The sequence below is a fragment of the Lynx canadensis genome, chromosome E3 (genome assembly GCF_007474595.2).
Source record: "Lynx canadensis isolate LIC74 chromosome E3, mLynCan4.pri.v2, whole genome shotgun sequence".
Lineage (NCBI taxonomy): Eukaryota > Metazoa > Chordata > Mammalia > Carnivora > Felidae > Lynx > Lynx canadensis.
Window position 1 is genome coordinate 39,245,802 of NC_044318.1, and position 25,257 is coordinate 39,271,058.

Consider the following 25,257-nt stretch of genomic DNA (forward strand, 5'->3'; position numbering starts at 1 on the left):
TGCAGGTGCACAGGAACACCAGCCTCACCAGGAAGAGGAAACGAGATCCTGACCCTTGCCAAAAAACAGACTTAAAATTCTTCTTTTTTAAGAAGGCTTCATGCCCAATGTTGGGCCCAATGTGGAGCCTGGACTCAACTCTGAGATCAAGACGTGAGCTGAGACCAAGGGTTGGACACTCAACTGAGTCACCCAGGTGCCCCTAAAATTCTTCTAATAGAAAACCCTTCAAATAGATGCCTGATAGCAAAATAAGCAATATAAGACCCCCTATGGTACATTAAAAGCCATAGGTGGGTCCTCTGCGTCAAAGCATGGCAACACGTACCATTTTTAGAGGAACGAGGGCTGACAGTGTCTCTCTCTGTCATAAATACACACACACGTGCCTCAGCGTTGGGTCTGTCCCACATCCCTCTCCCCGACGGTCAACAGGCACAGTGGCCCGGTGGCCGTGCCGGGCGCTCAGTGCCAACACACAAGAAGATTCTGTACCGTAGACTGTGGTGTCATTAGGACTGCAGGCAAATGTTTTGGCAACGGTTAGAGGTCAAAGGTAAGTAGAGTTGAATCGGGTTTATGGAATCGTTTGGCTAAATTATCTATCTGAACAGTATCGATAAAAATTTTTTATTTTTATTTTTCTTCTTTTAGAGAGAGAGGGCAGGAGCGTGTGAGCAGGGAAGAGACGCAGAGAAAGAGAATCCCAAGCAGGCTCCACACCCAGAGCAGAGTCCAACACGGGGCTCCACCCCACGAGCCGTGAGGTCACGATCTGAGCCGAAATCAAGAGTTGGATGCTCAACCGACTGAGCCACCCAGGCGCCCCAATGTAAAAATTCTGGGGGCACAAAAAAATACGGAGCCAAATTTCTTCACAGGATGCTATTCTGTGGGCCAGGGAAACAGAAAGAGTAAGAGTCACCCCAGAAAGGACGAGGGGGGCCCCCTCTTGCTGCAGCCTCTGGAAGGCAGAGGTGGACGGCCGAGGGGGACCTTCTCCGCCACCGTCCCTCGGGCCCCGGGGGCCGCACAGGAATCTGGACGGGTGTACGGATGTCGCTGCAATCTGCTCCAACGGTCCCCGGGCCTCGATGTCCCTGCAAACGTGCCCCCGCTACCCACAGAAACAGACCTACAGGGTGATTATTCCTGGCAGAACCAAAAACAAGGAAATGGAGATGTGACCCTGCCCGTAATGAGCCCACCAGTCAGGGAGTTGTGACACGTTGTCTGAACATTCTCGAAATAAACACATCCCAGTGAGAAACTACCGAGAGAGGCAGATGCCAAGCGCCATGATGATGGCGGCTAAAGAGGTATTTCAGAACTGTTACGTTACTTACTTAAAAAATTTTTTTAAGTTTATTTATCTTGAGAGAGACAGACAGACCCAAGAGGAGGAAGGCAGAGGGAGAGAGAGAAAGAATCCCAAGCGGGCTCCACATTGTCAGCACAGAGCCTGACGTGGGGCTTGAACCCGCGGACCGCGAGATCATGACCTGAGCCAAAGTCAAGAGTTGGACACTTGATCGACTGAGCCCCCAGATGCCCCAAACTGTTGTTATTTAAACGCTGTGGCTTGTTTTGATGAATATCCATTATTCAAAATTACAGCACGTGACTGAAATCCACAGCGTACTCCATACACGTAAAGGAGATCTGAAACCATCCAAACGCTGGCTTGTTTTCCCAGGACATCCTCCAGCTTGCCTCCAACACCAGGAAACATGATCTGCAAAACAACGGTCCTGATGGAGCCTGCAGGTGTCTGCACACTGGCTCAGTTTATAAGAAGCCGCCAGGTCAGATGTGACTCAGTAATCCCTCTTCTGGGTATTTACCCAGAAGAACTGACAACAGTGACTCGAACAGATATTTGCACACCCACGTTCATGGCAACGTCATTCGCAGCAGCTCGGAGGCGGGAGCGACTCACGTGTCCACGGATGGGTGACGGATAAATACGCGGTGGCACATCCACACCGTGGGACGGCGTGGGCCGTAACGAGGAGGGACGCGCTGGCACCTGCTACCACACGCGTGGACCTCGAGGACGTGATGCTGAGTGACGCGAGCCGGGCACGAAAGCACAAGTACGTGTGACCCCACCTCTGTGAGGTCGCTGGAGTTGTCCCGCACACAGACGCAGGGGGCCGGCGGTGGGGCCGGGGCTGGGGGTCCCACTCTGGGAAGATGAACACGTCTCGCAGATGGACGGCAGCGATGGCCGCACAACAATGTGAACGCGCTTACCGCCCCTGAAATGGACACAAAACCGCTAAGATGATAAATTGTGTCTTTGGCCACGATTAAAAAACCGGTGTGTGGCGGGGGGAAGCTGCCAGGTCAGAAGAAAGGTCCCCGATAAGCTCTCCTGATTCCTTCCCGCTTGCCCCCCGTCACACGTGGGAATATCAGAAGCAGGATGGCTCGGGGGGCGGGGGGGCACCCGTCCCGCGGGGCGTCGGAGGGAGCCTCTTCCCAATACCCTCCCTCGAGTCACCTGGGCGCCTCCTGTCTCCCCGTCACCCCACCATCCCTGGGCGAGGCCCCCGCTGCCTGCTGACCGGCCTCCCGGCGCCCTCCCCTCTCGGCCCGACACCACCTGACCCCAAAGCATCCAAATCCCTCCACCCAGAAACCTTCACGGCTCGTTGCTGCCTAAGTGAAATCTCAACTGGGCCTGACAGTCAAGGCCGCCAGACTCTATGCCCACGACCCGTCCACATCCCTGGGCGGGGGGGGGGGGGGGGGGGGGAGGGGGTCAGGCACATGGGCTCCAGATCCCGGCCCTGCCTCGTCTCTGCTACACAGCATCCTCACTAGACAAAAGGACAGGAAGAGTGCGGTGGCTTCCGAGAGGACATGAAATGACACAAGAAATGTGTCGCAGTAGTTAGTACCTGCCGTCTGTGGGCACGCCCCGTACTTCTGATGTCACTGCTCAGCCGCCTAGCCTGCCCCACCCTTCAGGCCGTGCTCAACCACCACCTCCCTCAGGAAGCCCGCCTTCACATCACCAGACGCCTTGTCCTGAAGGCACTCAGCCCACTGGCCTGGGATGGGGGTCCCCACTCTCGTCTCTACCACAGGACCACAAGGCTCCCCGAAGGCAGAGCCACCCTGAAGCCCAGCGCTCTCGGTGTCACGGGTGACTACTGAGCAAACGGGTGTCCCAGGAGATCCCCACCGTGGTGCCCGATGGCTCTTCAGTTACTCTACAGCCGGACTCCCAAGTTCGAGTATCTCTGCTGCTGACCGTATCATAAAAAGAGGAGCAGGTGGCTTGTCGCACGGCGGAGCCCCGAGTCTAGGAGGTGAGCGCGCGGAGGCCACGTGCTCAGACGAGCCCCCGGTGCCGTCTGGAAACCAGAAACAGCAAGGACACTGCGCACCAAGGAGGGCTGGGGGCAGGCCTCCTGAGTGCACTGCCGGCTCCCGGGGACCGAATGCTACACATCAAGGACGCAAGGTCAAACGTGAGCCCCACACACCACGGAGTGACCGCAAATTTCTCACCAACTACAGGGTCGTGGCCAAAACTGCAGATAAATCTGAACCAGGAGCTTTCCCGGACTAGCCAACAGGACACCTTTCCCAAGTCGGGGCCGCCGAGCGAGAGGATCCCAGGGTCAGTCACCCCTGGAGGGGGAAGGTCAACGCATCTGTCGCCCAAGCCTCACCTTGCTGACGTCAGGAATCGATTCTCGGGACAGACTCCTCACAGCACCCCTGTCACAGCAAATCCTTACGGCCAGGATTTATACACTCACAGCAACAGCTGGAGTGACCACCCTGCTCCGTGACCGCGGCCGGGAAGTGTGGTCGCAAACAGAACACCCTTCCTGACTGCCTTCCCTTTCCAGAAATATCACACGGCAAGGGCGCTCTCGCTTGAGGAGGTCTGTCTGCTACCCTTTTATAAACACGAGGGAGGCCTGATGTCAAGTGCAGGGTCCTGCTTTTTGTGGAAGATGACCACGAAAATCCCCTTCCTCTACCCGAGTTTCACGCTCTGCCAGAATAACCACGAAAGCAGGCGGAAGAAGCAGGTGTAACATTTACTCCATCCTTTCTTTCTGCACTTTTCATATTAAATATCTCAAATATATTAATCTTAGAAAACAATATTAACACAGTACTCAACGAATATAGGCAGTGGAGTAAACGGTACGTCTAGATTGCAAAATCGTAGGTTATTTAAAAAACTGGAGTGTGGGGACGGTCTCCAGCCTCCTCGTTGACGGGAGCGCTGGGGAACCCTGCCGTGTCGGGCCGGCAGGGAAACGGGGCCGTGAAAAAATCCACGTGGGAGCCCATCGCTCCTCCCTCAGGAAGACGGCCGTGGGACGGCAGATGACGTGAGCCCGGTCGGTTCCGGCGTTCGGGACTGTCCCCGCCGCCCTCAGTCTCTGAGCAGGTTTTCGGGCTTCGGGTAGCCGAACAGGACAAAATCGGCCTCGTAGAGTTTGTACAGCTGCTGCCTCCAGGCCAGGGGGATGGGGGCGAACCAGCCCTCCTCCCAGCTGCTGGCGGTCCTGTTCCGGTAACTCGGGGGGAAGTGCAGGAGCTTGTCCACCTTGAGAAGCCGCAGCAGCTGGGCGGCGTCCTGGTCCAGCGTCTCCAGCTTGCCCACAAAGTCGTAGTCGATCTGGCAGGGGTGGCAGAGCCGGTGCACCTGCCTCCAGTGCTCGTTGAAGGGCGCCAGCTTCTCGGTGCGCGGGTCCAGCAGGTACTGGATGAAGTTGGCGAAGGACACCTTGAGGCCCGCGCTGAAGGCCTCGCTGACGGAGGAGGGCAGGCCGGTGCGGTTGGCGTACATGGTGAGCATGGGCACGGCGAACTTGCGGTAGAACTCCTCGTTCTCCAGCTGGAACTTGCTGCGGAAGGCGGAGATGAGGCGCACGAAGGGGTCCCGCACGAACAGGAACTTGGTGTACTTCTTGAGCTTGATCTTCATGAGGTGGCGGGAGAACTTGCCGTAGCGGCGCCAGAACTTGTTGAAGGTCAGGTGGGTGCTGGAGTTGTGGACGTACTCCCGCGGGATGTCCAGCGGGTCGCGGTAGGGGGCGCCCCGGTCCAGGAGGCTCTCGCTCAGCACGATCATGACGCGTTTCCAGTTGGTGCAGGCCACCTTGGGCACGTAGCAGTAGATGACGCCGTGGCGGTCGTCCACAATCAGGTGGTTCAGCTCGTAGTTGGGGATGTCGTCGAACGAGCGCTCCTTGGTGGGGAACACGAAGCTGGCGTTGGCGCAGAGCCCCCGGAGCACGCTCCTCCGCTCGGCCTGCCGCCCGCCGGGGTCCGGGCCCTGCTGGGCGTCGCGGGCGGACCAGTCGTAGCCCCGCACGCTCTCCTCCGCGTTGCTCAGCACGGGCCTGCCCGAGGCCTGCACCGAGGGCTGCTCCGTCCTTCGACCGGAGGGGGCGCTCTGCTTCAGGCCGCCGCTAAGCAGCTTCTGCAAAAACGCGTCCACGTCGGCCGTGAACTCCTTCTCTGCCCCCTGCGCGGGGGTGGGGTGCGGCCTGGGGAAGGAAGTGTGCAGGTAGAAGTGGGCCGTGCCCACGTTGTCCCAGTACACAATGATCAGGAGGACCATGAACACGGACCCCAAGACCAGCCACAGGCGGAAGAGCCGGGTTTTGGTCATTCTGTTCGCGGACGGGCCGCGGGCCCTCTCACCCGGGAGCTTTCACGGCAGCTTCATGGAGGAGGGGCGCTGCTCTCGGGACCCTGGAAAGGCAACACAGAGCCACATTAAAGACCGCGTCCAGGTAAGGTGCCCTCCTGGAGCCTCAGGTTCCGGCACACGCTGCTTGCCTCGCGGTCAGGGTCCCTGTCCCCCGGCTCCCACCCCATTCTCCACGGCTCAGGCTTTGTGGGGCTGCCTGCCGGACTTCAGCTCCTCCGTGTAATACGACTAGCGCTACTTTGAGGGGCCCGGGACGGGTGCGGCTGATGAGGTCACTGGACATCCTTTATCACGGAACTGAAAACAGGGGGCTAAGAGACCAGGCTCAGGCGGGAACACAGACCCTCCTGAGCGGGAGGTGCCGAGGAGGAAGGGGAGGCAGGCAGTGAAACACACACACAAGAAGGTTAAGGTTTAATGCATCCTACAATTTGCAATAATGTCAAAGGCACCCCCGTGTACACTTAATCCTAAGAAACACGTCAGAGGCAGGCTCGTGTGTGTGGCCGACGCGTGCTGGGCCCTGGGCACCGTGTCTGCCCCTCTGTGTGGAAAGGGCAGGGCACACTCGAGGTCTCTGGGGACAGAGGGAGGGTGCAGCAGGCAGATGAAAGCGGCCCGTGTGAGAGCTCTCCAGGCCCTGAGAGCCTGTCCGCGTCCCCGCGGGAACCAGACAGCAGCGGAGCCACGGCCGCGGCGGGAGGGTGGAGGGAGGGCAGGTGCAGGGGGGAAGCTGTGAGTGTCAGCAGGTGCTGGGGCCTCACCCCCGGGGTCGAGCAGCATGCCACCGGCCTGGGGGCAGGCCGCCACCCCTGCGTCGGGGAGGGCTCTGCAGGCTGGACGAGGGATTCGTGCTTCCCTTACAACTTCCACTAAGGCTGTCATCGACCGCGGTCAAGGTCAATCCCCAAAATGCCAGAGGACCCCTTCCTGGGGCCAGTCCTGTTTGACAGCTGTTCTGAGCAGCAACCCTGTCCCAGGCAGCACAGGGAAGAAGAGGCAGTGTCTGAAAAGTGCCGGGATAAAGGGGGCTGGGGAAGCTGCAGGGGCCACATTCACCTCTCTCTTTCCTGTATTTTGAACCAGGACCATCTCACATAACAAACAAATTATCCTACCAGGTTCAGTAAGCGTGACCTGAGAGTCTGAGGTTTCTGGAAAAGTTCCAGATCTGTACCCCTTTCTCCTGGCATTCACCTCCTGTCTGCAGTACCCCTAGACAGGCACACGTCTTAATCCACTTAAGACTAAGCGGGGTCCTTGCCTCTCCTGTGGCTTCTGCTGGCCGTCAGGCCTCTTCCCCAATAGCACCTGCGAGAGGGGAGTGGGGGCTGCTGAGGCCGGAGGAGAGATTTGCAGCGGGGGCTCAAGTATCTGGAGGGCAGTCGCCTGGGAGAGGGGACAGGCTTATCCCGTGTGGCTTCAGAGGACAGAACTCAGACTCTGGGTCTGGCCTAACGAGAGAATGAGTACACTCCTCTAAAGTGGCCCAAACCCAGAAGGAGCCATTTTTAAGACACACCGGGAGCTCTGCCAGCGGGGGCACCAGAGCAGACACAGACACAGCGCGTCCTGGGGGCGTTCCGGGAGGGTCTCCCATCGCGCATGCTCTGGGACTTCTCAGTTTCTGAACCTCTCCGAGTCTGTACCTCTTGCACGTGTTCGACTGTGTGCCTGGTACCTGGTACCTGATGCAGTTTCATTAAATGAACCTAAAACTTCACAAGGCCAAGGTCTGGAAGCAATCTCCACCCACCTATGCAGCTTTGTTTATACTCAGTTCATTTTGGGCTTTTTTGGTTGTTTTAAATGTTTATTTATTTTGAGAGAGAGGCAGAAAGAGTGCCTGAGCAGGAGAGGGACACACACACAGAGAGAGAGAGAGAGAGAGAGAGAGAGAGAGAGAGAGAGAGAGAGAATCCCAAGCAGGCTCCGCACTGTCAGCACCAAGCCCAACGTGGGGCTTGATCCTACGAACCATAAGATCATGATCTGAGCTGAAATCAAGAGTTGGACGTTTAACTGGCTGATCCCCCCCCCCCCCCCCCCGGCGCCGCTATGTTGTGTGTTTGATGGAGAAAGTGCTACATGTTCACAGTACAAAGGGTTGTGCGGGCTGACACAGGAAAGGTGCCGACACAAGCAGGTGACGGAAAAGAATGTGCTGGTCACAGTCACCCTCGCCAGTCCTTCCTGGGCCCCGGTGATCTCAGCGCACCCCCACAGAAAAGGAAACCCAGCCGGGGGCGCAGAGAACCCGGCTGACCGCTACTCTGCCACGGGCCGGGGCAGTGCGCGCCTTCGGGATTTATCACACCTCGTGGAAGTGGTAAGTGTGTCACAAAATGAAGAAAACCATCAGGATTAGAGGCCTGTGTCTCTCAACCAGCTTCCCCTGAGGGCATCACAGGTGTGCGGGGAGTAACAACAGCTATGTGACAACAGTTTAAAGCTCTTTTCGTGGTGACAATCACACGATGTCACAGCCTGTTTTCAAAATTAGATCATAAGTACCACGCCATTAAAGTTTTCGAGACCGTCCCTTCTCAGGGATGTACAAGGGTGAACAGTTTCTAGAGATGGAAAGTGAAACCATATCAAAAAAGAGGAAAAGAAAAGTTTTCCCGAAGGCTGAGAGCAAAGGGAAAGAGTATCTGCGAATGTCAATTGACGCGAGAGCTCGGCTTCCAATTTTAAGAATGAGACTCACACGCACGGTGGGGATGATGCCGACTCAGAGTCCCGTCTGCGGGCACAGGCACCAGCCACAGATCAAGGACCGGGCCGTCATTCGTGGGCTCAGAATGCTAAGAACCAGGTAAGTCTGGTTATGATAAATAATATATAAATAAACACCTTTGCTTATTTTTCAGGCAAGACGTAGTATATGCATGTTAACAAATGCCAGGGCCTACGGCGTTCTGTAAAAACGGACGCTCGTGACTAACAATTTAGTAAGACTTCGCTTTAATTTCGAGGAAAAGAGAAGGTTGAATACCCGGGGGAGAAAAACGACACACAGAGATAACGCGTCTTCGATCGCAGTTGCCCTTTCCAGAGCCGTCACCACGGGCCAGGCACCGGGAGGAGCGTGTCACGCGCGCGCGCTCCTTTAAGCCTCTGCACGCGGCCTCAGGGAGGCACAGCCCTCTCACGGCTGAGGAACCAGAGGCCCTGAATGCAAGCCTCACTCCACAGGTCAAGCCCACACACACTCCCGCTCCCTCAGCTTTGCTACCGTTAGATGTACTCGGTCTTCCAAACGGCTTGTGTAGCTCACGCACGAGGACGTGCATGTCCTTAAAACGTACCACTTGGTGAGTTTGGACGCATGCACCCGTGACACGCTCACCACGGTCAGAGAGGGAACATCTCCTTCGACCCTCCAAAGTGTATTCATGCCCGTTCTAATCCCTCTCCCCGGCTCATCCCTCCCCTCCTGCAGCTGATCTGGCTTCCGTCACTATAAATCAGCTCGCGTTTTCTGGAGCGTCGTATCGATGGAACCACACGGCATGTACTTTGAGACTTGTCCATGTGGTCGCGTACGTCGACACCTCCTTCTTTCCCGTGACCTCGGGACATTCCACGGTAGAAAGCGTTTACACGGGAGTCATGGTAGGACACACGCACCTGACACCCGCCCTGTATTTTCCCATCTCTCCCAGGGACTGAAGTCACACGGGCAAGTTTCCTCCTACTCAAAGTTCAATCTGGTGAACAGAAGGGGCTTAGAAGGATCACGCTTCCTTGGAAGTTCAGATGCTGACCCGCGTGTGTCTGTCACAAACGGGCGAGGGTTCCCTGGCTTTTCCGACCCAAGAGACGCAGAGGCACCGGGCCTGGAGGCGAAGGGCACCGAACGGAGCACTGGTTACGGCTTCAAGGGCCGTGGTCAAGCTGGAACTAGCCCCAAATGCTCCCAATGGGAACTGAGACACCTGACGTTTCTTTCTTACCTGTGCGCGATATGGTTCTCTAAGCTTTTAGCACCAGGCGCTACAATCTTTGACTCTTGTAGTACATTTAACATCTAAGGCTTTGTTCTTAGTCCACAGATAACCTCCTGAGGACGACCAGGCACCACCAAGCACTGCAGCCGAGCACCAGGACCCCGTCCAGGTATGTACCTGCCCCCGCCGGGCCCGGGGCCAGCAGCAGGCCACGTGGCGACCTCCACGGCGCTTTCCTCGTGGGTGCAGAGAATCTACGGCTTATGTTGTAAACAGCGAGTCAACTAACTTACTTGTAATGAGACCCATAACTTACACCACACCACGCACCCTCGACCACTCGGTGTGAACGGCACGGCCCCTCCCCGTGGCAGGCGGCAGGGAGAGCTCCCAGGCGGGCAGCCGGCCACCAGGTAAGCACACGGGACTCCACACGGGAAGGGCCACCGCGACCGCCACCCGACACCAGACAGAGTCCGCACATATCCCGGGACAGCGCGCGGGCGTCTGGGTGACTCTGACTCCCCTCTTCACGGCTTTCGTGTTTACCGTGTTTTTGTTTACACTGAGCATTGATTGGTTTTTACTGTGAGAAAAAAACATTTTCCCTTTTAGAAAAGATACACGGCGGGGTGCCCGGCTGCCTCAGTCTGTTAAGCATCTGACTTCAGTTCGGGTCATGATCTCACGGTTTGTGAGTTCGAGCCCCACGTCCGGCTGTCTGGTGCCAGTGCAGAGTCTGCTTCAGATCTGCCGTCTCCCCCTCTCTCTCTGCCCTTCTCCCTCTCGCTGTCTCTCAAAAATAAACATTTAAAAGAAAAAAGGAAAGAAAAGATACACGGCAATAAAAAATTAAGGCATTAACAACAAAAGAAAAAATAGACAAAAGTGGACTTCATGCAACTTAGCAACTTTTGGGCATCAAAAGGCACTGCCCACAGGGAAGATTCCTGCAGAATGGGACAAAATTTTTTCAAATCGTGTATCTGATAAGGGGTTAATATCCAGAATAAATGGAGAACTCGTTAAACTCAAAAGAAAAAACAAATCAACCAATTCAAGAATGGGCAAAAAATATGCATGGACATTTCTCTGAAACCATACAAATGGGCCATGAGTACACGAAAAGATACTCAACATCACTCAGCATCAGGGAAATGCAAATCAAGACCATGACGACACAGCACCTCACACCATCAAAAACCCCAATCAAAAAATAGGGGAGCCTGGAGGGCTCAGTCGATGCAGCATGCGGCTCTCGACCTTGGGGTTGTGAGTTCTAGCCTCACGTAGGGGACAGATAACACTTAAAAAAATAGTAAAATCAGTTCACCTGGGTCGCTCAGTGGGTTAAGCGTCCAACTCTTGATTTCATCTCAGGTCACGATGCCAGGGTCATGGGATGGAACCCCGCAACAGGCCCAGTGCTGGGTGTGGAGCCTGCTTGAGATTCTCTCTCTCTCTCTCTCTCTCTCTCTCTCTCTCTCATAAATAATAAAGAAATAAATATCTTAAAATGAAAACAAAACCAATAGATGAGTGTTGGAGAGGATGGGGAGAAATTGGAACCCTCGTGCACTGCTAACGGGAATGTAAAATGTTGCGGCCCCTGTGGAAAACAGGACGGAGGCTCCTCAAAACATTAACAATAAGGGCGCCTGGGTGGTTCAGTTGGTTGAGCGTCCGACTTCGGCTCAGGTCATGATCTGACGGTTTGTGGGTTCGAGCCCCACGTGGGGCTCTGTGCCGACAGCTCGGAGACTGGAGCCTGCTTCGGACTCTGTGTCTCCCTCTCTGCCCCTCCCCTGCTTGTGCTCTCTGTCTCTCAAAGGTACATAAACATGAAAAAACATTAACAACAGAATTACCATGTGATCCAACAATGCCACTTCTGGGTCTGTATTCAAAAGAACTGAGAGCAGGGTCTCCAAGAGATGTTTGTACAGCCAGCCCCACTCACGACAGCATTATTCACAACAGCCGAATAATGGGTGTGGAAGCCACCCAGGTGTGTGGTGAAGAGTGAGGACATAAGAAAACATGGCACGCACACGACAAGCGTCACTCAGCCTTTCCGAGGGAAGACATGCCGGCACCTGCTACAACGTGGACGAACCTACAGGAAGGACACGATGCTCGGTGACATCAGGCAGCCACAAAGGACAAACGCTGTACGACTGCACTTCTGTGAGGTCCCCAGAGGAGCTGAATCCATAGAGAGAGAGAGCAGACTGGAGGTTACCAGGTGCTGGGCAGGGAGGGCAAGGGGGTGTTAGTATTTACCGGAGGCAGATGTATTCCGTTTGGATAGATGGAATGAATTCTAGAGACGGAGGGTGGTGATGGTTGCGTGACAATGCGAATGTGTTCAATGCCACTGAACTGTACCCTGAAAAATGTGAAGACGATAAATGTTATGTGCATTTTACCACAATTTAAAAAACTGGAAAGAAAAGAATGAATCAGAGCTCGAACAGCAGACTTGGAAGAATTTATAGGAGGTGCCATTGAATGAATAAAGCAAAATGCAGGGCAATGTGTAAAAAACAAATATGTGAGTAAAAATAAATAAAATTTAAAAAAAAAGCAAGGCCTTAAATGTGGGCGAGAACTGCAACAAATGCCATAAACTTAGAGCTGGCCGCTGGAGCCACACCTTCATCTCACAAGCCTGCACAAAAGTTCAACGGGCCGACCTTACCGCAATTAGTTCACTAGACAAATGTTCAAGTTTGAAACATGTACAATGAGAGGGTGGACGAATGACAATAAGACAGATCCTCCCTTTGGGTCGCCAAACCCCGTGTGCCTGCGTCCTGGGAGCGTCGCCTCACCCTGGAGCCCTGCCACGGAACCAGACCTGCCCGGGCCACAGCCCCATCCAGGCTTTTCCAAGTTGAGGTGATAAGCACGTCGACACCAGGCCGAGGCAGCGTTTACCGATGAGGCTGAGGCCACGGTCCATTTTTAACATCAAGGAGCAAGGGCAGTCCTTTGTGTGGTCATTTCTAACCTCAAACAAGCCACATAAAGGGCGGTTGTGGAGAGCAGGCGGGCGGAGCCTATCAAAGGGCCCGTGGGAGCTGTCCCAAGAAAGGAACGGGCTGTGGCTCCTGCCAGGCACGCACGATCGCCAGTTCACAGCTTCTCAGAGGCGCGACGAGAACGAGAAGGCCCAAGATAAGACGACTACCAGACAGCATCGCCCACAAGTCTTACTGTTAAAAGGGATGGGAGCATCCGAATTTCTGGGTGACACTTTGCTGCCTTCACGACGCAACAGCGAGTCCTGCAACGACACTGACCTCAAACGTGATATTCGTTCAGAAAACGAGGGCATTATTTCCAAACGTGAGTCTCCAATTATTTCAAAAAAGCAGTCAACAAAAAGGGTTACAGCTTTGGAAGAAGCCGTAAGAAGCCAAGAGGTGTCGCCGAGGAAATGACTGACAATCATCCTGGCTCCTGCCTCCAGAGAGAGAACGGCCAGCAAAGTCTTATCCCAAAGCTTCGCCTTCGGGGCCCAGGTCTCTGCAAGGGCTTTGTCAAGTGTCCTGTGGACGCCACTGATAAGACAATCCAGTTTTAGGTTAGGTTTAGACCAAAAACACAGAGGGTGGCTGTGCAGAGTGGTCTCTCAGCTCGGGGTGGGGTTGCTCAATGTTCCTTTTCACACGCAGGGTGCGGCAGCGTAAGCCCGGAGAGCCCGCGCCCCACACCAGCCGCCCACCAGAGGCTGCTGGTCCCCAGGAGCCTTCACACCCCCGGCGGGCAAAACTCGAGGAAGGCCGGGCTCCCTCCCGCCTTCCCTACAAGTGTGGGCCACACGGCCAGACCCACGTGAGGACCCTTGTAGGGGCACTGCCCACACTTCCAGAGCAGAACCGATGACCACAGTATGAAAAGGTCACCAGGTGTGTGCTGGTTAATTCTGTGTCACCGTGGTTGAGCTGCGGGCGGCCCAGACGGTTGGTCACGCAGCACTCGGGTGTGTCTGTGAGGGTGTCTGCAGAGGAGACTGACACTTGTTTGACTCAACAGACTGAGTAAGGAAAGTGGGGGGTGGGCCTCGTCCAATGTTCCAAAGGCCTGCACAGAACAAGGTGGTGAAGGAAGAGAGAATTTCTCCTCTGCCCGTCCCTGAGCCGGGACAGCTGTCTCTTGGGGGTCAGGCCTTCAGACTCAGACGGGAACACACCATCAGGACGGCTGGACCTGAGCTTCTCAGCCTCCAGAATCACGTGAGCCAATACATCTCTTTCACACACACACACCCCAGTGCAAGTGACAAACCAAGGAAACATGCTGGGGCTCTCCAGAGAGCAGAGTCCGGAGGGGTGTGTGTGTGTGTGTGTGTGTGTGTGTGTGTGTGTGTGTACACACCACACGTTACAAAAAGAAGCAATCACATCACCGAGAAGTGAAAGAAACAGATACTAAGTATTTGCCACAGTGGAAAGGGATGCCGACTGACTGCGGAGTTTCAGCCACCAGTCAATAGAGTATTCCGGGGGGAGGGCAGACGGACTTCCCCCGTCTGGATACCCAGTTGCTCCGGCACCGTCTAAGAGACCTGTCTTTCCTGATTCAATCCGTTTGGCGCCTCTCCTTTTTCTTCTCTTTCTACTCAGGTTTGCTGAGGTCTGACTTACATCAGCAATTATCTGCAGAGTGTGAGGAGTTTCAGCAAAGATACACCACAACTAAGACGCGGAGAATTTCCTCCACTCTCAAAAGTTCCCTCCTTCCCCGGTGCCCACCTCCGGACAGCCGCTTATCTGTGTTCTGTCCTATGGTTCACCTTTCCCAGACCGTCACCTACATGAGACCACAGAGGACACAGGCTCTGCACCTAGCAAGACACTTCGAGATGTGTCCAGGTTGTGGCCTGTGTCAGCACGAAGTTCTCTTTGCCTGGCTGAGTAGTGTTCCACTGTGTGGATATACCACTGTTCACCCGTGACCATTTATCTAACGGACTTGTGGGTTAGTTCCTTGTTTTTGACTGCTATGAATAAAGCTGGTTATCAACTTTTTTTGGTATACAGACTAGAGTCCTTTTTTACGCTAAGACTTTTTTAAAGTTAGAAAAGTTGGTATTAAAAAAAAAAATCAAACAGATTTTTCAGTTCCTAGAAGGTTCTACAACATCAATAAAAGTAGATATGCTATAATAATGCTCAGGGACTCTATTTAAAGACCAACCAAGGGGCGCCTGGGTGGCGCAGTCGGTTAAGCGTCCGACTTCAGCCAGGTCACGATCTCGCAGTCCGGGAGTTCGAGCCCCGCGTCAGGCTCTGGGCTGATGGCTCGGAGCCTGGAGCCTGTTTCCGATTCTGTGTCTCCCTCTCTCTCTGCCCCTCCCCCGTTCATGCTCTGTCTCTCTCTGTCCCAAAAATAAATAAACGTTGAAAAAAAAAAAAAAAGAAAATTAAAAAAAAAAAATAAAGACCAACCAAACTGATCATCAAAAATATGATATATAAATCTTAGCTTATCAACGATTTTTCAAATAAAATTTTAAGGGCTCAAGTGATTACAGCAAGGTTGCACACAAAGTTAATATACAGAAGTCAACTACTTTCCCACATATCAGCAATGAACAAGTGGAATTTGAAACTAAAAACACAATTCCAGGGGTGCCTGGGTGGCTCAGTCAGTTAAGCGTCCAGCTCTTGACTTGGGGTCAGGTCACAATCTCACAGTACAAGAGTTCGAGGCCCGCATCGGGCTCTGTACGGGCAGTGCAGATTCTCTCTCTTGTGATTCTCTGTCTCAATATCAATAAATAAACTTAAAAAAAAAAACCCAAAACTACAATTCTACCTACATTAGAACTCCCCAAAATATCTAGGTATAAATCTTAACAAAATAGGTACAAGATCTGTATGAGGAAAACTACAAAACCCTGAGGAATGAAATCAAAGAAGAACTCAACATACGGAGAGATATTCCATGTGTGTGGACAGAAAGAGTAAATGTTTGTCAAGATATCATTTCTTTCCAACTTAACCTACAGATTCAATGCAATCCCAGTCAGAATCCCAGGAAGTTACTTTGTTATTATCAACAAGCTGTTTCCAAAATTTCTACAGAGGCAAAAGACCCAGAAAAGGCAACACGATACTGAAGAAGAACAAAGTTGGAGGACTGAATACGGGACCTCAAGACTTACCACAAAGCCACACTAATCAAGAGGATGTGGTATTGGCAATAGAGCAGAGTAAAGATCAATGGAAAAGCACAGACAGCCCAGAAATTGACTCCCAAAAATACAGTCAACCGATCTGTAGCAAAGGCAACACAATGGAACAAAGACAGCCCGCCTCTTCAACAAACGGCACTGGGACAAGTGGACACCCACATGGAAAGAGGAGTACGTGAAAGAATCCTGACACAGACCTTACTGCCTTCACAAAAATTAACTCCACGTGGATCACAGACCTAGATGTACAACGCAAAACTATAAAACTCCGAGAAGGTCACAGGAGAGGACCTATATGACCTTGGGTGTGGTGATGCCTTTCAGATACAGCACCAAAGACCCGATCCCTGAATGAGATAATTGTCCACACAAAGATGTGTCCAAGAATATTCACTGCTGCTTTATTCAAAACAGCTACAAACTGAAAACAACCCAGAGGTCCACCAACGAGTGAAAGAATAAACAAATCGCGGTGTACTCATTCAGTGGAAAACCACCCAGCCACAGAAGAGAACGTACCACCGGCTCATGAACCGGTACCCGCAACAACATGGGTCAATCTCACAGATATTAAGCTGAACAGCAGAGCCCAGACGCAAGTACAAACCACATGATTCCACTTACAGGAAGTTCCCAAAAGGTGAAAACAGTGACAGAAATCCCAGAGTACAAAGGAACAGGAGGAAACGTCAGGGGATGGAAATGTTCTGTTGTGTTGACCATAGTAGTAGCTCCACAGGTGGACATATCTGTCCGCATTTGTTGAATTGTGCACTTAAGAGGTGCGCATTTTGGGGCACCTGGGTGGCTCAGTCGGTTAAGCATCCGACTTCGGCTCAGGTCATGATCTCACGGTTCGTGGGCTTGAGCCCCACATCGGGCTCTGTGCTGACAGCTCGGAGCCTGGAGCCTGCTTTGGATTCTATGTCTCCCTCTCTCTCTGCCCCTCCCCTGCTCACGCTCTGTCTCTCAAAAATAAATAAATGTAAAAAAAAAAAGAGTTGTGCATTTTACTGCATGGAAATTATACGTCAATACACCTGATTTCAAGAAAAAGAACGTTAGGGGCGCCTGGGTGGCGCAGTCGGTTAAGCGTCCGACTTCAGCCAGGTCACAATCTCGCGGTCCGTGAGTTCGAGCCCTGCGTCGGGCTCTGGGCTGATGGCTCAGAGCCTGGAGCCTGTTTCCGATTCTGTGTCTCCCTCTCTCTCTGCCCCTCCCCCGTTCATGCTCTGTCTCTCTCTGTCCCAAAAATAAATAAACGTTGAAAAAAAAAAATTAAAAAAAAAAGAAAAAGAACGTTAGCAGTCTTGTTAAGTCAACCTCCAGAAGCTCAAACTTTCTAACGTGAATACCATGAACTAGCTCTTAGTTCACAGGACAGGAACACAGGATGAAAACACCGGCCCCAAGGTCCTATAGACATTTATAGATCAGGAGGAAATGGGGAGGAATCTGGAGGCCAAGGCCAGTCTCTGCTGAGTGGCCCTGGGACATCACCTCAAGTCGGAGCTTCAATTTCTCGCCTATAAAACCAGACCCCCCCAAGGCCATTTTGCTCACCAGAGTGACCAAAACTATGGAAATGAAAACATGAGCTAAATATATTATAAAATATTAAACCACCCCCTTCAGCCCATACCACTGCACTTATTTATTTTTCCATCTTTATCGGGCCCTCAAATATTTGTATTCCATAAATATACCACGTTATTTATTTTTTATTACTCATACTTTCTACCCATAATTGGTTATCAGCAAAGGAATATCTATGCTTTCAACTGACTTTATAATAATTACAAGAGCTAATATGTTTTCAAAAGTGCTATTGTAAATGCTTAGATACATTAACTTATTTAATCCTCACACTGATTGTGGTTAAACTAGGACAGAACATTGAGGCAACTTCCCCAAGTCTACAAAGCTGGCACCTGTTCAGAGCTGACATTTGAACCCAGGCAACTCAGTTAAGAGCCTACCTTCCTGGGGCGCCAGGGTGGCTCAGTTGGTTAAGCATCTGACTCTTGATTTTGGCTCAGGTCACGATCTCACAGTTCATGGGTTTGCGCCCCACACTGGGCTCTGTGCTGACAGTGCTTGGGATTCTCTCTCCTTCTCTCTCTCTGCCCCTCCTTCACTTGTGTGCACACTCTCTCTCTCACAAAAATAAACTTCAAAATAAAACAGAACAGGGGCGCCTGGGTGGCTCAGTCGGTTGAGCGACTGACTTTGGTTCAGGTCGTGGTCTCACGGTTTGTGAGTTCAAGCCCCGCATCAGGCTCTGTGCTGACAGCTCAGAGCCGGGAGCCTGCTTCGGGTTCTGTGTCTCCCTCTCTCTGCCCCTCCCCAACTCATGCTCTGTCTCTCTCTGTCTCAGAAATAAACATTAAAAAAAATTTTTTTTTAAACAAAACAAAACAGAGCCTACCTTCCCAACCACCACACCCTGCCAGTTTCCATAGTGCACATTTAATGCAGAATTGGTTGGTTTTTAGCGGACACTCGGATTTCTATTACCTTTATTTCTTCTTGTACCAATAACCAACTTCTGAGCATCAAATCAAACGACATGACCTTCATTAAGAAGTCCAAGAATGGGGACACCTGGCTGGCTCAGGCAGTTAAGCGTCTGACTCCAGTTCAGGTCATGATCTCACAGTTCATGAGTTCGAGCCCCACAGTGGGCTCTCTCCTGTCAGCGGAGAGCCTGCCTTAGATCCTCTATCCTCCTCCCTCTCTGCCCCTCCCTCCCTCACTCTCAAAAATAAATAAACATCAAAAAAAAAGAAGGTCCAAGAATGTGTTCAGTTTTACTTATTATGCTACTGGCAAAAATACCAGAAACTACCCACTCCTTTTCCAGCTTCACAAATACTACATAAAAAGCAAAGAAATCACTACGGTACCCATCGCTGTAGCCTATAGAAATATGGAAAGCTTCCGTGAGCAGTCTCCACATTTATTCTCTGAGCTGCATCATCTAGCATTGGAAGTGATGCTTGTGCTGGATTAAAGCCCCCGGTGCAAAACAGATGTGCATCCGATGCCACCAGCAAGGATTATTATTGTTCGTTTATTTATTTATTTTGAGAGAGCGAGCCAGAGTGGGGGAGGGGCAAAGAGAGAGAATCCCAAGCAGGCTGCACAATGTCAGTGCGGTGCTGACACAGGCCTCGATCCCACAAACCGTGAGGTCATGACCTGAGCCGAAATCAAGTCACCCAACTGACCACGCCACCCAGGCACCCCTAGGGGTTATTTGTTTATAGAATCACTTCGCTGGTGTTCAGTTCACCCTGAGAACTACTTCTGACAGCGGCTCAGATAAAATTAGGAAGAAACGGTCACAGTGATGGAATGGAAGGCTGGTGTGCGTCCCAGAAGACCTGGATGAAAATCGAGCCTGAGCCGCCCCCCACCCCCCCCCCGGACCTGAGCCCAGGACACAGAGGGCCATGGGTGCACACTGGTCTCCCGGCCCCTGGTCTCTGAGCCCCACTGGTAACTATCTCCAAGAAGACGGGGTATCGGGGCACGCGTACTACACTCCCACACTAGATTTCAAGTTCTGAGGGGACAGGAATCATCTCTTGTACCTGCTGTATTCCTCGCAAGACCCAAAATTTTGCTGCATGGCACTTGACTCTGGAATCCAAATGATTGTTCTCATTTCTCAGAGTTCATTCGAATAAATTATTTCAAGGGAAAATATTGATGGTAAGTTCCACCACAATTAGTTTAAGAACCTGCCTGGAGCTTTACGTCCGAAACCCATCCAGACTCTAACCTCTTCCAGGCTTTCCACCGCCCGCCCCCGCCCCCCACCCCGGTGCAGCCAGCATCAGCTCTCACCCGCAGCACTCCAACTGTCTCCATCCAACCTGCTCTCTGCTCTTGAGCCACACAACCACTTTCAAGGTGGCAGTCAGGCTCATCCTATCCCAAGTCAGACCACACCACATCTCTGCTCAAACCCCTCCGGTCACTGGAGTCCGATGGCTTCCCACTGCAGCTCCTACAGGCCCTACCTGATGGGATCCCACACCCTCAGCCCTTCCATCGCCCCCCTCACGGCCCTGCCTAGATGCACCCAGGGGCTCCACCCCGCACGTGCTTCAGGTTCCTGCTCAAAGCTCACCTCACCAGGGAGGCCTCCCGGGCCACTCCCACCCTCCAGACCTGCCTCCTCTCTGTGGCTTGCGTCATCCCCTCCAATATCGCACGTTCTCCGCTTTGTGTGTGCATTGCATCATCTGTCTACACTACAATGTAAACTCGAGGAGGCACGTATACAGTAGGTACTCAATAGAGTCTTCACGCTAATGAAGACAACAGATGAACACAATGACCCTGATTTTATAATTCCTGAAACTGGCTGACAGGTAACGAAACAACGGTGCTCCTTCTGCTTTTGAATATGCTTTAAAACCCCTTATGAAAAGTTAAAAAGAAAAACAAAATAGCTAAAAAAAAAAGCGCCAACACTGCTATGTGACCACAGCCAGGAGACAGGATGCAGAGAACAATGACAAGGATGACAAGGAAATCAGAACAAGTAAACTCTTCCCAGATAAGGAAAAGGGCACAAAACACAGGCAGGACCAGGGCCCCTTCTTCCATTAGAGCCGGAAGCTTAGTGCAACCGTCTCTATGTTTATCAACGTTACTTGCACTCGTTTATGTTAAATGATGAAACCGTTCTAGGGAGCTGATTACAGAAGAGGGAAGCCCCCTGGCCCTTCTGCGTGACCCGCCCCTACCGTGCTCCCTCATTCTTTTTAGCTGAATCTTTGGTGTTAGCTCCGCCTCCGGATAACAGCCTCCTGGGCCATAAGGGGATCAGCTTTACCTACTGGCTTCCTACTCGGGCAGGTGGGAGGGTAGTTTCCCCGGGTCCCCCCACCACCTCTGGCCCCCCCGGCCAGGCCCTGCTCATCCCCACACGTTCCCCAGACGGGCACATCGGCATTTCAATTAGAGCAATATTCCACGTTTACACAAATGATCATCCTTGAGCAAAGGCTATTCACAGCTGAGCCTTGCAGTTCACCGTAATTCTTCTTTCCCTGCACAATGGTTTATTTTCCCTGGAACTCGTAACAGTCTTGTGCTCTCATTTGCTTGTACTCATCCAGCCCCAGCCCTGCCAGCTGTCTTCATCCCCTCTCCAGATGTTGTAGAGGATCAGGCGCCCTGTGGCTTTCACCTGCCCCCCCCCCCCAAACTCTCTCCCGGGAGCCGTCTGCCGGGGTCAGGCCTGCTCTGCACACCTGCCACCTCTCTACCTCCTCCGGGAAGTCCCCCTCTCCTCAGGCCCTGTCTAGACTCACCACCTCATCATGGGAGAGCATGCCTGTCCGTCACTCCCTTAAAGTACGGACGCAAACTTCGGGGGCGTGTCTGAAAACATCTTTATTCCGCTCTCCTTTGCCTGAGTACAGAGTTCCAGGTGGAAAATGTTTTCCTTTGCAATTCTGAAAGCCATGCTCACCTGCTTTCCACCTTCTGAGGTTGCTGCGGACGGGTCCCCCAAGCACCCTGCTCCGTTTGTGATGCCCTCTTGGTGGCCTGTGTTTACTCTTTTTTCTAGAAGCCAGCACAGTCCTCTGCCCCAGAGCCCTGAAATGTCACAACAGCGGGCCTCGGGGTGGGTGTGCACATCTCTCTCTCCACCCACGCTCTCACTACCCAAATTCTGAAACCCACAGCCTCGGAGGCGTTTCCAAATAAATCCCTTCCTTGTTTCCCAAACTCTCACTCGTTACTGTGGAAACGCGGCAACCCTCACTATGCAAACCCGATCCCTGTGATGCAAGGACCCACCCCGGGAAGGGAAGGGAAGAGACAAGAGAGGGAAGGATACCTGTCTCCCCCCCACACCGCCCACCCCCAGGGCTGGCCACCTGGATGCCCCTTCCACACAAAGTTTTGGTTCTAGGACGTTCTCCTGCATCGTGCTGTGGACGGCCCCGTCCTATTTTCTGTTCTTTCTCACTGACGGGGATCATTCAGCTGTCGGCCTCCTGATCGGATCCCTTACCTTCTTCCTTGCTCCCGCTTCCCACCTCTGCCTTTCTGTTCACCTGCCTCAGTTCCTCCACTTCATCTTGCGTGCGCTCACTGAGCTTTCATTTCTCGCATTGTTTTCTACATCCAAGACTTCGCGTCTTGGTTCTTAGAGCGCTTCCCCCGCCTGTTTTTATGGGGCAGCCTGTTCCTGTCTCTTATCTGCACGTGCACGTCGGTGACAGGCGGCTTTCCCGGTCTCCTTCCCGCACACTCTCCGTGGCCTGCAAGCGTGTTCCTATGCCAGAGGTAGGGCGCCAAGAGAACTTGGAAGCTGTGAACGATGGTGGGGGACGTGATCAATTATGAACTTCATTGGGGGGGGAACCTGTGACGTCACTACTGTTAGGTCCTTTCTCTGGAGCTACTCACACTCCCCAGAGACCCTTCCACCGTCCTGCCCGAAGGGAGCAGTGCCAGCCGGCAGTATTCTGGGAGCCACCGACCCCCTTCGCTGCATCCTCTTGTGCTGTGTATAGCAGGGCACCCCCCCCCCCCCGCCCCCCAACTCTGCTGGGCATTTCCCGTTCCTCTCTGAAATATCCACAAAGTTCTCTAAACAGTTACAGAAACCGCCACCCCGGTTAGCGGCGGGAAGCACCGAGCTGCTGTGTCAGCCGGCGCTGGGCACATCTACTGGCAAGGGGCTGGAGAAGCGGCCGCCCCGGCTGCAGCCACAGACACTCCGAGCAGGTGTGAAACCAACTGCTGGTTTCTGATGAGAAAGAGACAATTAAAGAATCGAAAATAAGAGGTAAGCTGTGGTTTCTTAAAATGATAAACCAGCAGCATCTGCTTCGGCAGATTCTCCTCCGCAAGTGGCACTTGAGCCTCCAGATCTTTCTAGAACAGAATCACCCATCAGCCGTGGTGACACGCCTTTTTTCCACCACCTTTCCCTTCCTGGCGAGTGCTCCCCACTCTCTCTCCAAGAGCATGTCTCATCAGGAGGGCCCACAAACACCACGAATCCTGCGAGCCTAAAGGTCACACGTGCCGTGACGCCCCCTCCACACCCGCTCCAGCTCTGTCCTTCAAGCACCCACGTGAGAACTCTTGGCTGCTGGGGCATTTTTCCTTTCCCCTTCCCCACACCCCGCGCAGGCCATCACACACACGGTGGGCTCTCCTGTGTCAGTCTCGTGACCACCCCCCCCACTCTGGCGACCTCTGTCCTCAAGTCATTCCCCCTACACCTGTACCCAGCCAGTCTCCACCTCCCCGCACCCCGAGACTGCCTTCCACGGTATCGCTGGTGCTGCCTTTCTGAAACACGGATCTATCACCCAAAACCCCGACCGCCCCGCCCCCCTCACCGAAGGTCAGGGTAACAGCCCAAACTCTAGAACGGCATTCAAGGCTCCTCGGTAAGAAACCTCTTTTCAGCCCTAGCTTCCACCCCATTCCTCAATCCCCCTCTCACAATGAATGCAGGGACTTCCTGCCCCCCAAGCACCCCATTCACTTCCCTGTCTCTACACACCCTCCTGCCTCCACCTGGAATGTTCTCTCCAACCTTCACTCGTCCTTCAAGGCCCCCGAAGCCGTTATGTCGTCTCCACCGTGGAAAACTCCAACGCCAGAAAATAAACCTCACCGACCCCCTTTCTTCACGCTCTGCGAATAATTGCCTAGATTATCTACTGTGAGGTCACGCTGTACGATAATCAGTGTCACCATAACTGCCAGCAGCCAGCCCAACGTGGCATCTTGCAAATGATCAGGGGCTGCAAGGCTGCTGAAATGATGAGGCGGGCCCAGGGCGGGTAACGGGATCGGGACCGCGATCAGTGCCGCGGGCCTGGAAATACCAACCCAAAGTCGGACCAGCTACTTTGCCAGAAACGACACACCTTTGCAATTCCATGCAGACGCTCTCCGGATTCACAGCAGAGGCACGTTCCGGGGTCGGGTCCTAGGCCTGGCTATCACTACTGCGGGGGGGCAGGTGCACCTAAGTGTATCAAACCAACTCTCGGTCACCCCGATCTTCCACAACGTGCAGTTGTACCTCAATTTTTACAAAATGCCCTAACATCCCCGTGTCCCCCCTCCTTTTTCACCAGACACCAGCCCTGACTCACACTCCCCACGCCAGATGTTCACGGAGAAGGGCGGCAGGGCGGCCGCGGGTGGGGGCAGGCGAGGACCCGCCGAGCCGCTTCCCAGGCGGCCCTCAGCCCGGACCCACACTTCAGGGGGCACTACCCTTAAAGATGCGTGTGCAGCGCACACCCCCATTCATGCCGGGCCTCCCGAGTCTCTCCCGAGTCCAAGTAGAAAGTAAATAATTTAATAAATCGCGGACACACTGTGGCTTGTTGTGCTCCGCGCCAGACGGAACCTCGGCTGGAGCCAACCGCCTGCCAGCGATGTCCCGGCGGCCAGGAGCCCGAGCTTTAGATACAAGTCCCTCTGTTAGCGGCCAGTGCGTGGCTTCCTTTCGCTGGAGAGGCACAACTGCTGTTTCCGAGCAGGGGATCACTGGAGTGGTCCGCCTCCAAGCCCCCCCCCCCACCTCCCAGCGGTCGGCCTGGGGTCCCCGGGGTGGGGGTGGGGGTGGGGGCGCCCAGCGCAGGCCGAGCTGGGGTCCCTGGGAGAGGAGGGCGCCCGGCGCAGGCCGGCCTGGGGTCCCTGGAGTAGGGGGGAGCGTCCGGCGCAGGCCGAGGTGGGGTCCCCGGGGTGGGGGAGGGCGCCCAGCGCAGGCCGAGCTGGGGTCCCCGGGAGAGGAGGGCGCCCGGCGCAGCCCGGTCTGGGGTCCCTGGCGGGGCTGCCCAGAGCAGACCGGCGGGAGGAGCCCCGGTCCCCGGTAGGCGCGGCGGTGGGGGGGCTCCGGCTGGCCTGCGAGGGCCCTCAGAGCACTGCGGCGTGAGGCCCGGCTGCGAGCACCGCCGAGGGCGCGGACCGGGAGCGCGCCTGCGGAGCACCCCACCCGCCGCCGCCCTGCAGCGCGGGGCAACCTGGGGCTCAGAGAGGCTGCGAGCCGGGCCAAGGTCACACAGTGGCCGGCGCGGGGGCTCGGCCCGGGGCCGCGGACCCACCGGATGGGCTGAGGGAGGGAGCCAGAACCCGCCCGCCGCCCGCGCCCCGCACGCCGCACCGCGCCTCGAGCGCCTCAGCTCACCTCACTTCACCTCACCTCGCGTCGCCGCCGCCGCCTCGCCACCAGCCGACCCTCCCGAGGCTGTCCCTCCGCCGGCCCCGCCCCCCGGAGCCCGGAGCCCCGCCTTCCGCTCCACGTCTCGCGAGAAGTCGCGGCCCACGGAGGGGGCCACGGAGGCCGAGGGGCGCACGCCTTCAACGCGCCTGCGCTCTCCGCACCCCGCCCCCGCCCTCCG

General features: G+C 54.2%; 1 protein-coding gene across 5 annotated transcripts; it reads right to left on the minus strand.

Annotated features, from left to right (window-relative positions):
* Positions 1 to 4,049: 4,049 nt before the first annotated feature.
* CHST12 (carbohydrate sulfotransferase 12) lies at positions 4,050 to 25,142 on the minus strand. Of its 5 annotated transcripts, XM_030300840.1 has the most exons (3): positions 25,044 to 25,087; positions 23,773 to 23,873; positions 4,050 to 5,736 (listed from the first exon to the last, which is right to left on the minus strand). In XM_030300840.1, the coding sequence occupies exon 3, from the start codon at positions 5,651 to 5,653 to the stop codon at positions 4,409 to 4,411; it is 1,245 nt and encodes a 414-aa protein (XP_030156700.1). In that variant the 5' UTR covers positions 5,654 to 5,736; positions 23,773 to 23,873; positions 25,044 to 25,087; the 3' UTR covers positions 4,050 to 4,408. The 5 variants fall into 5 exon arrangements, with proteins under 5 accessions (XP_030156700.1, XP_030156699.1, XP_030156702.1 ...); XM_030300839.1 differs by lacking the exon at positions 23,773 to 23,873 and having other exon boundaries at positions 25,044 to 25,142; XM_030300842.1 differs by lacking the exon at positions 23,773 to 23,873 and having other exon boundaries at positions 25,059 to 25,102.
* Positions 25,143 to 25,257: the final 115 nt, after the last annotated feature.

Coding starts and splice junctions, on each gene's coding strand:
- CHST12 (XM_030300839.1), bottom strand. CDS start 5,653: ATGACCAAAACCCGGCTCTTCCGCCTGTGGCTGGTCTTGGGGTCCGTG.